Raw genomic sequence first — 12,799 nt, 5'->3', positions numbered from 1 at the left:
TATTATTTCTGTAGTGTGACATCACTTTATTATTTCAATACTGTGATACCATTGTATTTATTAATCATGAACTGTGACATCATTGTGTTTAATACCCCTCTACTGTGACATCAAGATGAATATTAGTTCTGTACTGTGACATCATTGTGTTTATTACTGCTGTACTGTAATATCACTGTGTTTATTATTCCTGTACTGTGACATCACTGTGTTTTATTACTGCTGTACTGTTACATCACTGTGTTTATTACTTCTGTACTGTGACATCGCAGTGTGTATTAGTTCAGTACTGTAACATAATTGTGTTTATTACTGCTGTACTTTGACATCACTCTGTTCATTATTCCTGTTCTGTGACATCACTGTGTTTATTATTCCTGTTGTGTGACAACAATGTGTTTATTATTCCTGTAATGTGACATTATAGTGTGCAGTATCCCTGTGCATTAGGAAGACCATTACATCATCAAAGCTATTCATGTCTTCAGGGAGGATTAGGACCATGCGGCTGTAGAGGGGACCTGATGGCATGGAAGGCAGCGCGATGTCTAAGGAAGGCATTGCGCTGCCTTCCGGTGACGAGCCTGTGAGATCCAGCCCCCTGGATCTCACAGGCCGGAAGCTGTATGAGTAATACACACAGTATTACTCATACAGCCAATGCATTCCAATACAGAAGTATTGGAATGCATTGTAAAAGGGATTAGACCCCCAAAAGTCCCAAAGTGGGACAAAAAATAAAGTTAAAAAAAAGTTGAAAAAATAAAGTTTTCCCCCCCAAAAATTAAAAGTTTCAAGTAAAAATAAACAAAAACGTCATTTTCCCCAAATAAAGTAAAAAAAATTTGTAAAAAATAGGGGGGGGGGGGGGAAGTATACATATTAAGTATCGCCGCGTCCGCATCGACCGGCTATATAAACATATCACATGACCTAACCCCTCAGATGAACACCGTAAAAAATTAAAACTGTGCTAAATAAGCCATTTTTTTTTTCACCTTACATCACAAAAAGTACAACAGCAAGCGATCAAAAAGTCACATGCACCCCAAAATAGTGCCAATCGAACCGTCATCTCATCCCGCAAAAAATGAGACCCTACCTAAGATAATCGCTCAAAAACTGGAAAAACTATGGCTCTCAGATTATGGAAACAGTAAAACATGATTTTTTTTGCTTCAAAAATGATATTATTGTGTAAAACTTACATAAATAAAAAATAATTATACATATTAGGTATCGCCGCATCCATATCGACCGGCTCTATAAAAATATCACATGACCTAACCCCTCAGATGAACAACGTAAAACATTTAAAATAAAAACTGTGCTAAATAAACCATTTTTTGTCACCTTACTTCGCAAAAAGTGTAATAGCAAGCAATCAGAAAATCATATGCACCCCAAAATAGTGCCAATAAAACCGTCATCTTATCCCGCAAAAATCATACCCTACCCAAAGTAATCGCCCAAAAACTGAAAAAACTATGGCTCCAAAAATGAAATCATTGTGTAAAACTTACATAAATAAAAAAAATATACGTATCAGGTATCGCCGCATCCGTGACAACCTGGTCTATAAAAATATCACATGATCTAACCTGTCATATGAATGTTGTAAATAACAAAAAATAAAAACGGTGCCAAAACAGCTATTTTCACGCATTACTTGTGCGTTGCGTGAAAATCACAGCATGCTCTATATTCTGCGTTTTTCACGCAACGCAGGCCCCATAGAAGTGAATGGGGTTGCGTGAAAATCGCAAGTATCCGCAAGCAAGTGCGGATGCGGTGCGATTTTCATGCACAGTTGCTAGGAGACGATCGGGATGGAGACCCGATCATTATTATTTTCCCTTATAACATGGTTATAAGGGAAAATAGCATTCTGGATACAGAATGCATAGTAAAATAGCGCTGGAGGGGTTAAAAAAATAATAATTGAACTCACCTTAATCCACTTGCTCGCGCTGCTCGGCATCTCCTTCTGTCTTCATCTGATCTCTGGCAGCAATAGGACCTGTGGTGACGTCACTCCGGTCATCACATGATCCATCACATGATCTTTTACCATGGTGATGGATCATGTGATGACCGAAATGACGTCACCAAGGGTCCTGTTGCTGCACAGAGATCAGATGAAGACAGAAGGAGATGCCGGGCTATGCGATCAAGTGGACTAAGGTGAGTTAAATTATTATTATTTTTTTTTTAATCCTCCAGCGATGTTTTACTATGCATTCTGTATTCAGAATGCTATTATTTTCCCTTATAACCATGTTTTAAGGGAAAATAATACAATCTACAGAACACCGATCCCAAGCCTGAACTTCTGTGAAGAAGTTCAGGTTTGGGTACCAAACATGCGTGATTTTTCTCACGCGAGTGCAAGACGCATTACAATCTTTTGCACTCGCGCGGAAAAATTGCGGGTGTGCAGGTGCGTTACGCACCTGCACCTTTTCCTGCAACGCCCGTCTGAAAGAGGCCTAAGCCTTGTAACATCCCCAAAAAATAAAATATCATTTCCAAAATGATCCAAACCTGAAGTAGACATATGGGGAATGTAAAGTAATAACTATTTTTGGAGGTATTACTATGTATTATAAAAGTAGAGAAATTGAAACTTGGAAATTTGCAATTTTTTTTACAAATTTTTGGTAAATTTGGTATTTTTTTATAAATAAAAATGATTTTTTTTTACTTCATTTTACCAGTGTCATGAAGTACAATATGTGACGAAAAAACTATCTGAGAATGACCTGGATAAGTCAAAGCGTTTTTAAGTTATCAGCACTTAAATTGACACTGGTCAGATTTGCAAAAAATGGCCAAGTCCTTAAGGTGAAATAGGGCTGAGTCCTTAAGGGGTTAAATATGAATTTGGCCTTTATGTGATATTCATAGCTTATCATTTTTGCACATATTATTGCAAGTTGAGAGTGACATTAAATCGGTATGGTGTAGTCTTTATCAAAATGAATCCACCTCACATTATTAAAAACATACCCGTTGGTGAGTTCATACATGCAAAATGGAGCCACTCAGACCCAGGGGAGGATTGGCCATAGACTCTACAGGGAAATTTCTACAGGGACATGCCCAGGGAGCCACTCAAGCTCTCTTTGTGATGGCTGAAGGCCAGGTAGATAATGATCTGATGATGTTCAATGGCCGCAGTTGTCCTCCTGAACTCAACTGTATTACCATCGTCAGGATGATGATACGGTTGAATACTGTGGAGAGGGCGGCAGTATTTTGTGCTGCACTGTCTACGTCTGTTGTCACCTGCCTACTTATGTTGCCCTGTCTTCTATCAATTTAGTCCCACCTACAACATGAGGCCACCTTTAAATTTTTTTCCAGGGCCATTTTAAGTTCCCAATCCGCCCCTGCTCAGAATCAAATGGCTATTGGAGAAAGACCATTATTATATGATCTAGACTGAAGGCTAAGGGTTACTCCAACAGGGAATTTTGACAGAGGCCAGGTTTATACTCAGAAATGCAACAGACAAGATCTTCTTTCCCTCAAGTAAAAGGGATTCGAGATCTGATGCTGTGGGTGTTGTATTTACTACTGAGAATGTTATCTTTCAGGTTTATATGGCTCTATATGGTCGGGCATGCACATTTTGTATAGGAGTGCTGGAGATATACGAGTGCTGTACTTTTCCTACACATCAAATACCCAAAATGGTACCAATAAAAACGACAGCTCTGTAGATGGAAATATGAAAAATGTATGTATGTCAGAAAATGGTAATGCAAAGATTTTTTTTATTTGTATTATGTTATTTTTTAAAGTAATAAACAATAAAAACTGCAGAAATTTGGTATCACTGTAATCAAAATGACTCGCAGATTAAGATCATCATGTCACTTTTACTGAGTAGTAAATGCCGTAATAACAAAATAAAAAAAAACTATGGTGGAATTTTTCTTTTTTAATCTCACCCCACAAAAGATTTTTTTTCCCCATTTTGCATTAAGACATATGGTTAATTAAATGGTGTTATTAAAATTACAACTTGTCCTGCAAAAAATAAGCCCTCATAAGGTTGTAGCTTTTAGAAGGCAGAAAGGAAAACAAAATACTAAAGCAGAAGTTGGCACAGTTGCTAAAATAATTAAATGGATTGAGCCCACATTAAATGTTATTTTTTTATATAATTCAGCATGAAAAACTAGTTTCTTTCACTTTCTGTTTTAAAAAATGCTCCAGTTTTAAGATATTTATTTTACAATGGCAGCCCGTGGATTTTAATCTGTATATTAATGTGCGCATCCACCAACTGAGCTGGATGAACATGGTCACACATGCTCAGTTCCATCCTTTAACAACCACCAGTCATAGCTACTGTTAGACACTTTGATATTTAGGAGAGAGCTGCAGTAGAAAAGATGTGCCCCCTGAGCCATGATAGGGAGATAGCTGCAGCAGAAAGGACACACTCATGGAGCTGTGCTAGGAAGATAGCAGTAGCAGAAAATATACTCCCCCCTGAGCTCTGATAGGTAGAGAGCTGCAGCAGAATAAATACATCCCCTGAGCTGTGATGATGAGAGAGCTGCAGGAGAAAGGACACCCCCTCCCCAAGCTGTTAGTTATAGGAAAAGAGCTGTAGCAGAAAGGATACTCCCCCTTAGCTAGGATAAGGAGAGAGCTGCAGCAAAAAAGGCACTCCCCCTGAGCTACCATCTCAAGATCTTTTTGAGGTGCAGGGCTGGCATGTTATGTACTGTAAGATTTTAATTTGTTACATCAACAATGGCACAATCCCTTTAAAAAGGGGTTCAGTACTAGGTAGACTGAGCAGAAAAATAATCTGTGCTTTGATTGGCCACATAGCTGTGCATTCAGATTCAACAAGCGGCAATTTGATATTCGCATGTTGTACCCCACGATGACACTTAAAGTGGGAACAGCTGAAGATAGCACAGGAGCATAGCAAGGTAAGTATGTTACACTCGGTAAGTTACTACCATACTACCTGTGGTATAAGGAAATGAACAACAGTCATATCTTAATTATTCGAGATGAACACCATGCCAAATATTTTCCAATATGTTTTCCTTTTATTTATTGCATAAAATAGATGCTTCCGTTTAATACACTTTGCTCTTTCTACATATAAAGCCTGTTCATGTTTTTAGTCCCCCATCGGCTCTTGTCTACGTTAGAAACAGATTTGGCTGCACTGTAGAGTTGAATATTTTTAGTTGCTATAAATTCTTACTAGGAATTTATTAGTATTCATTCTGAGCTTCAGGATTTTGGAAAACAGTTTTTTAAGGTTTTAGTCTTATACTGTAGGTAGGTAAATGAGCTTATTCATGCTTTTGATAGAAGCTGCTTTACTACTTAAAGTACATCGTATAAGTCGCCAAAGAAAAGGTGCCCCAGTTTCTCATATATTAAGAAGCTAATATTTGCTGTTATTGCTTTTTTTAATAATGCAAGATATATTTTTTACATTTAATCAGAAGCCACCTTTTTATTAGTCTCATGTGCTGAAAGTAGTCTCACTTTATCATGTTCACAGCTATAATTCATTGACCAAATATGCTGAAAAGCCTCTAGGTGCTAAAGTGATCAATTCCATGATGGCTTTAGTGTTTCTTCATCGAATATATTTCCTTACTCAATGTTAAAGTGCAGATTTTCTGTGTGATTTACTGCCTGTATTCCTCAGGGACCTGAGAGAATATCTGACTTGTGCCTCAAGAATACATGTAAATACCAGAAAAGATGGTTACAACAAAGCAGACGGTTTAAGTAAGGAATTCTTCTACCGGAAAAAAATAATAAAGGATCAAAATATAAATCCATGTGTTGTACTCTAGTATCAGTTTTTAAAGCAATCTATCTTAGCCATATCTGTTTCCATAATATGAGTGCAGAAATACAGGACTACAAATACAGTTCCCACATGGACTTCTAGGAATTTTCGAAAATGCAAATCTGGCCAATTACGAAGTTATACATCGACTGCTGCCCGCATATCAGCTTCCACATGGCTGTCCAAGGAAAACATATAAGTATGAGATGGCACAGGCATGCAATGCTCCTAAAGGTGGATGTGCAACCTACAGCAACTGTCCAACTTTAGATATGTTGTGTGAAACTAGCACAAGCCTGGTAGCACCACATGTCACTGTGACTTTCAGGCTACACCTTTCCTGGAATTACAGAGGCCATCTGCCACTTCATTCTAAAGTAGCAGCTGCAATAGGACTTGCAAGGAAGAGGTAAAAGCTGAGCCAGTACTTATTTTTGTTTATTGCTTATCTCTAACCATTTAGTAACTATTTGCATTCCCCATGTAATAACATTCTAAATTATGAAGCATCTAGTTATTATGACTGTATGTTGTGAATACATTGCTAGCAGTTTGCAATGAATGTCCAGCTGGGTGTTTCAAGTTGGGGTGTGACACATCCCCAACTGGTTACATCCCACTGGAGCTTCAATGAAAATTGCTTGCAATTCATTCATAAGTTCTAGCAGGAATAATAAAGGAATGATTCAACACAGAGTCATAAGAAAAGATTAGTGTTGAGCATGAAAATTCAAAAAGCAAATTTTTATCTTTAATATCACCACTTCGAGAATTTGCAAATATTTAGAATATAGTGCTATATATTCGTTATATCGAATAGTCGTCATTTTTTCCATCTTGACACATGATTCCCCCCTGATTCTTGCTTGTGGGCCAATGAGTCATTGGCCCACAAGCAACTTAAGCAGGGAGGAATCATGACTTCAGATGGAAAAAAAATATGAATATTCTAAAAAACTAATATATAGCACTATATTCAATATAGTGCTATATATTCGTATTTTAGAATATTCGTTATTTTTTTTCCATCTGAAGTGAACACTGAACACTGTTCACTTCAGATGGAAAAAAATGACAAATATTCTAAAATAGGAATACAGTTGCAAGAAAAAGTATGTGAACCCTTTGGAATGATATGGATTTCTGCACAAATTGGTCATAAAATGTGATCTGATCTTCATCTAAGGCTACTTTCACACTAGCGTTCGGGGCTCCGCTTGTGAGCTTCGTTTGAAGGGGCTCACAAGCGGCCCCGAACGCATCCGTACTGCCCTAATGCATTCTGAGTGGACGCGGATCCGCTCAGAATGCATCAGTCTGCCAGCGTTCAGCCTCCGCTCCGCTCAGCAGGCGGACACCTGAACGCTGCTTGCAGCGTTCGGGTGTCCGCCTGGCCGTGCGGAGGCAAGCGGATCCTTCCAGACTTACAATGTAAGTCAATGGGGACGGATCCGTTTGAAGTTGACACAGTATGGCTCAATTTTCAAACGGATCCGTCCCCCATTGACTTTCAATGTAAAGTCTGGATGGATCCGTCTGAAGCTACTTTCACACTTAGAATTTTTTCTACAATATAATGCAGACGGATCCGTTCTGAACGGATCCCAAGTCTGCATTATATGAGCGGATCCGTCTGGGCAGACATCAGACGGACCCGCTCTGAACGGTAGTGTGAAAGTAGCCTAAGTCACAACAATAGACAATCACAGTCTGCTTAAACTAATAACACACAAAGAATTTAATGTTACCATGTTTTTATTGAACACACCATGTAAACATTCACAGTGCAGGTGGAAAAAGTATGTGCACCCCTAGACTAATGACATCTCCAAGAGCTAATTGGAGTGAGGTGTCAGCCAACTGGAGTCCAATCAATGAGATGAGATTGGAGGTTGGTTACAGCTGCCTGCCCTATAAAAAAACACGCCAGTTCTGGGTTTGCTTTTCACAAGAAGCATTGCCTGATGTGAATGATGCCTCGCACAAAAGAGCTCACAGAAGACCTACGATTAAGAATTGTTGACTTGCATGAAGCTGGAAATGGTTATAAAAGTATCTCCAAAAGCCTTGCTGTTCATCAGTCCACGGTAAGACAAATTGTCTATAAATGGAGAAAGTTCAGCACTGCTGCTACTCTCCCTAGGAGTGGCCATCCTATAAAGATGACTGCAAGAGCACAGCGCAGACTGCTCAATGAGGTAAAGAAGAATCTTAGAGTGTCATATAAAGACTTACAAAAGTCTCTGGCATATGCTAACATCCCTGTTAATGAATCTACGATATGTAAAACACTAAACAAGAATGGATTTCATGGGAGGATACCACAGAGGAAGCCACTGCTGTCCAAAAAAAAACATTGCTGCATGTTTACAGTTTGTAGAAGAGCACCTGGATGTTCCACAGCAGTATTGGCAAAATATTCTGTGGACAGACGAAAACAAAGTTGAGTTGTTTGGAAGAAACACACAGCACTATGTGTGGAGAAAAAGAGGCAAAGTACACCAACAACAAAACCTCATCCCAACTGTGAAGTATGGTGGTGAGGGCATCATGGTTTGGGGCTGTTTTGCTGTGTAACGGCCTGGACGGATTGCTATCATCGAAGGAAAAATAAATTCCCAAGTTTATCAAGACATTTTGTAGGAGAACTTAAGGTCATCTGTCCACCAGCTGAAGCTCAAAAGAAGATGGATGTTGCAACAGGACAACGACCCAAACATAGAAGTAAATCAACAACAGAATGGCTTAAACAGAAGAAAATACGCCTTCTGGAGTGGCCCAGTCAGAGTCCTGACCTCAACCCGATTGAGATGCTGTGGCATGACCTCAAGAAAGCGATTCACACCAGACATCCCAAGAATATTGCTGAACTGAAACAGTTCTTTAAAGAGGAATGGTCAAGAATTACTCCTGACCGTTGTGCACGTCTGATCTGCAACTACAGGAAACGTTTGGTTGAAGTTATTGCTGCCAAAGGAGGTTCAACCAGTTATTAAATCCAAGGGTTCACATACTTTTTCTACCTGCACTGTGAATGTTTACATGGTGTGTTCAATAAAAACATGGTAACATTTAATTATTTGTGTGTTATTAGTTATTGTCTATTGTTGTGACTTAGATGGAGATCAGATCACATTTTATGACCAATTTGTGCAGAAATCCATATCATTCCAAAGGGTTCACATACTTTTTATTGCAACTGTATATAGCACTATATTGAATATAGTGCTATATATTAGTTTTTTGAATATTCATCATTTTTTTCCATCTTAAGTCATGATTCCTCCCTGCTTAAGTTGCTTGCGGGCCAATGACTCATTGGCCCACAAGCAAGAAGCAGGGGGAATCATGTGTTCAGATGGAAAAAATTACGAATATTCGATATAACGAATATATAGCACTATATTCTATAGTGCTATATATTCGTTTTTGACCCATGCCTGTATTGATTGCGTAACATTCGCATATTACGCGATCATTACCTTGCCGATTTTCGAGTAAAAAAAAAAAAGAATGTAAAATATAAAAAATATTCGAATTTGCGAATATTCAACGAATATTCTACAAAATATTCTCAAAATATCACGAATTCGAATATGACCCCTGCCGCTCATCACTAGAATAGATGCTCCACAATTGTTGTTAAATGCAAGTAGTTGCCAGGAGAGGTTACACGTCCCCCTTAACTCATTCTATGGGGGTCCTAATTTGTTTAAATAAGGCCAAATCACATGAAGCACAATCCAAGAGTAGTGATTACCATCTAACTGAGCTTATTTTACTGTAGTATTATGCACCTTGTTTAGTTCATTTACACTGTAGAGAATATATAAAAAACTCACAACATACATGTAAGAAGTGATTAACATTTGATACCATGAGAAATGTCTTGTAGTTAAATGATTATTAACTTACAGGAAGTCCAGCAGGGGCATTTTTGCCAGGAGGTCCTGGTTTTCCTCGCCTACCCTGTAAAAATAAAACAGAAATATAATTTTGTAATATCTTGAAAACAACAATGGTATTTAAAAAGGAAAAAAAAACTAAGAAGAATATTTAGAATAATAAGTCAAATTTTGCATTTTATAAATGTGCTATTTCATCAATTGACTATAAGGACAGATAGAATAGTTCCTGAAAGCACAACAAAGAAATATTGTTCATCAATTAAGACAGAAGTTTATTGACATAGTATTTTACATTGCTCAATATGCTTCTCAGTCATGCCTTGTGTTAATGTAGTTTCAATATAATATGATCAATGCATTGATGAAGATATTCTAAATAAACCTTACTAGGCATGGTAACACTGTCACTAATAATAATTATATTAAATTATACCAGTTTACAAGGTGATAATGTGGGTCAGTAGTCATTCCGTATTAATTAAGCAGGTCATTTAATATGACACTATTGAACCGAGATATGTTTCCTAATGACTGATGCCCAATTTACTTTGGCTAAATTCACAACATACTCAATGGTTACATACTGCTAAATTGCTTAACACAAACTGCTTGCAATACAGCCAGGATGTGGGATTCTGAGGTATCTTGGTAAAAAGAGTTGTCCATTTTCAGGGCCTTTTGGCCAGACTTGCTCCTTTCTGCCGAATTCACCCCCTTAATTACCTTGCTGCCATGCGTTAGTCACACTTGTTAACATCCAGTTTGACTGGTTCATGTGTGCCACTGGTCAAAGCAGTGATATGTCCCCCGTGCGTCATGTCAGTTGGTCTTCTGTCTCTTGTTCAAAATCATTAGGTGCTTTTAATGTTCACAGAAACATAGAAAGTGGATAGACAGGCTGACAATGCATATTAGATAGGAGGGTTATTCAACCGACAGCTATGTCAAGAACACATAAACAAGGAGAGGGGAAAAAGCCTCTGGTAGACTCCGTTGACCTGAGAATAAAAATGGGCAACCTGTTGACATCCATCTGTGGATCTTTATCTGCCTTGGCATCTGCCATCATAGGGGAGTTTTTGCGGCCCGCATAAACATTATATGGTAGGGCAATCCCGCAAGCCAACATACTTTAATCTAATGTGTATGACCAGCTTTATTTTTGGTTCCCAGATGTACTGTTAACAGAGCTATGCTATAGTAGCAATTTTCATGAATTCATCAGCAGGTAGCGAACCTAAGAATAGCCAGATCTCATAAAAAAATTTTTTGTATTATTTTGTTTCTTCTGCTTAATTAAAACTACTAGTATTAGAAATCCTGCTGCCTCAACAAAACTCACATAAAGCCAAAGTATCATTGTTTCATGGAATATTTTCATTAGCAGAAATAATAACAGTACTCTAATTAAAGAAATCAGATAATGGGATTATTTTGTTACCTATGTATCAAGCAAAGTGAGCGGTAATGAAGCTCATTTAAATAGAGACGTAATGTAGTTACTGATATGCTTGTGTGCTAAGTACAAAGATGTTCTGAGAAGGCTGTCTATTAGATTTTGGCATAGCTTTGATTATGTGTGCCTATTTAATAAGTAAAGCATTACTGAAGTAGTGAGGAGCTTACCGTAATTATTCTGCTCTGTTAGGACCACACAATTCTTGATGAAAGAACGGGCCCTCCACAGGGCCATAAAGTTAGAATCACACAGGGTAAATGTATAATTGTTCTATGCAAATTATGGCTCATGTCCGACTTTGAGAAAGCTTTTGCAACTTTTTACTTTTTTATGACATTCTTGCCTCTTTTGTAAACAATGGATGGGTGTGGGTTGGAGGGTTTAGTCTGTGGTTGGAAAATCCACAGCCTACGACATAACAGTGCTAGAAAACTGGATCACCTCACACCTGCAATCTACATCAGCTCCTTGCTGGTATAAGTGATGTTTTCTCGTGCACAAACCACCCAAAAATGCACCAAAATTATTCAGAGGCCTTTACCATCATATTTTATTTAAATAAAGCTGGTGCAAGAAATGGAAGTCTTAATGAATTCCCCCATAGCTTTCTACAATATTATTAAGTCTATTTTTTTTGCGCATACACTTTAATTAATATGAAGAAGGCAAGCAGAAAGGCACCAGATATGAGTGGTGGGCACTTGCAGTGGGCACAGTACACTCTGTGGGCCTGACACACACTGTCAGGCAACTGTAATTATATTACAGAGAAAACATTTTATTACTTTTTTTCTGCAAGCTACTGTGCCACCAGATATGAGTGGTGGGCACTGGCAGTGGGCACAGTACACTCTGTGGGCCTGACACACACTGGCAGGCAACTGCAATTATATTACAGAGAAAAAATTGTATTACTTTTTTATCTGCAAGTTACTGTGCCACCAGATATGAGTGGTGGGCACTGGCAGTGGGCACAGTACACTGTGGGCCTGACACACACGGGCAGGCAACTGCAATATATATATATATATATATATATATATAAAAATTAAAAAAACTGATGTACTAGCCCTAAAAAGGGCTTTTTGGGGTGCTGTCAGGACGCTGTCCTTACAGCAGATCAGATGAGTCTTTGAGGACTGGAGTGGACACAGAACACTGGCCTAGCTAATGATTTCACTATTAATTCAGCAGCAACAGCACTCTCCCTGCGCTCACTAACACTGCAGCTTCAGAATGAATCTAAGATGGATGCTGTCCTTGCTTTTTGATAGGAGGTGGGAGGGTCTGGGAGGGAGGGTATACTGATTGGCTGGAATGTGTCTGCTGACTGTGAGGTACAGGGTCAAAGTTTGCTCAATGATGACGTATAGGGGGCGGACCGAACATCACATATGTTCGCCCGCCGCGGCGAACGCGAACAAGTGATGTTCGCCGGGAACTGTTCGCCGGCGAATAGTTCGGGACATTTCTACCCACCAGCAGGCCCTCGTCCATAATTTTTTCAATGGTCAGTTCAGCAGCAGGCACTCGCCCATAATTTTTTCAATGCTCAGATCATTAGTCTGCCCTCTCTCCTCTTGTTGTAGA

The 12,799-nt window shown here is 38.6% G+C and overlaps 1 protein-coding gene across 1 annotated transcript in view; it reads right to left on the bottom strand.

Annotated features, from left to right (window-relative positions):
* Positions 1 to 6,483: 6,483 nt before the first annotated feature.
* LOC120998111 (collagen alpha-1(XIX) chain-like) overlaps positions 6,484 to 12,799 on the bottom strand; it is an 861,475-nt gene continuing 855,159 nt past the window's right edge. The window contains exons 18-19 of the mRNA XM_040428630.1: positions 9,758 to 9,811; positions 6,484 to 6,503 (exon numbers count right to left, since the gene is read on the bottom strand). Coding sequence (XP_040284564.1) covers positions 6,495 to 6,503; positions 9,758 to 9,811 — 63 coding nt within the window. The 3' untranslated portion in view covers positions 6,484 to 6,494. The remainder of the gene's footprint in view (positions 6,504 to 9,757; positions 9,812 to 12,799) is intronic.

This window comes from Bufo bufo, chromosome 4 (genome assembly GCF_905171765.1).
Source record: "Bufo bufo chromosome 4, aBufBuf1.1, whole genome shotgun sequence".
Classification (NCBI taxonomy): domain Eukaryota; kingdom Metazoa; phylum Chordata; class Amphibia; order Anura; family Bufonidae; genus Bufo; species Bufo bufo.
The sequence above is the reverse complement of the archived record's forward strand: the minus strand, read 5'-3'. Positions and strand labels throughout refer to the sequence as shown.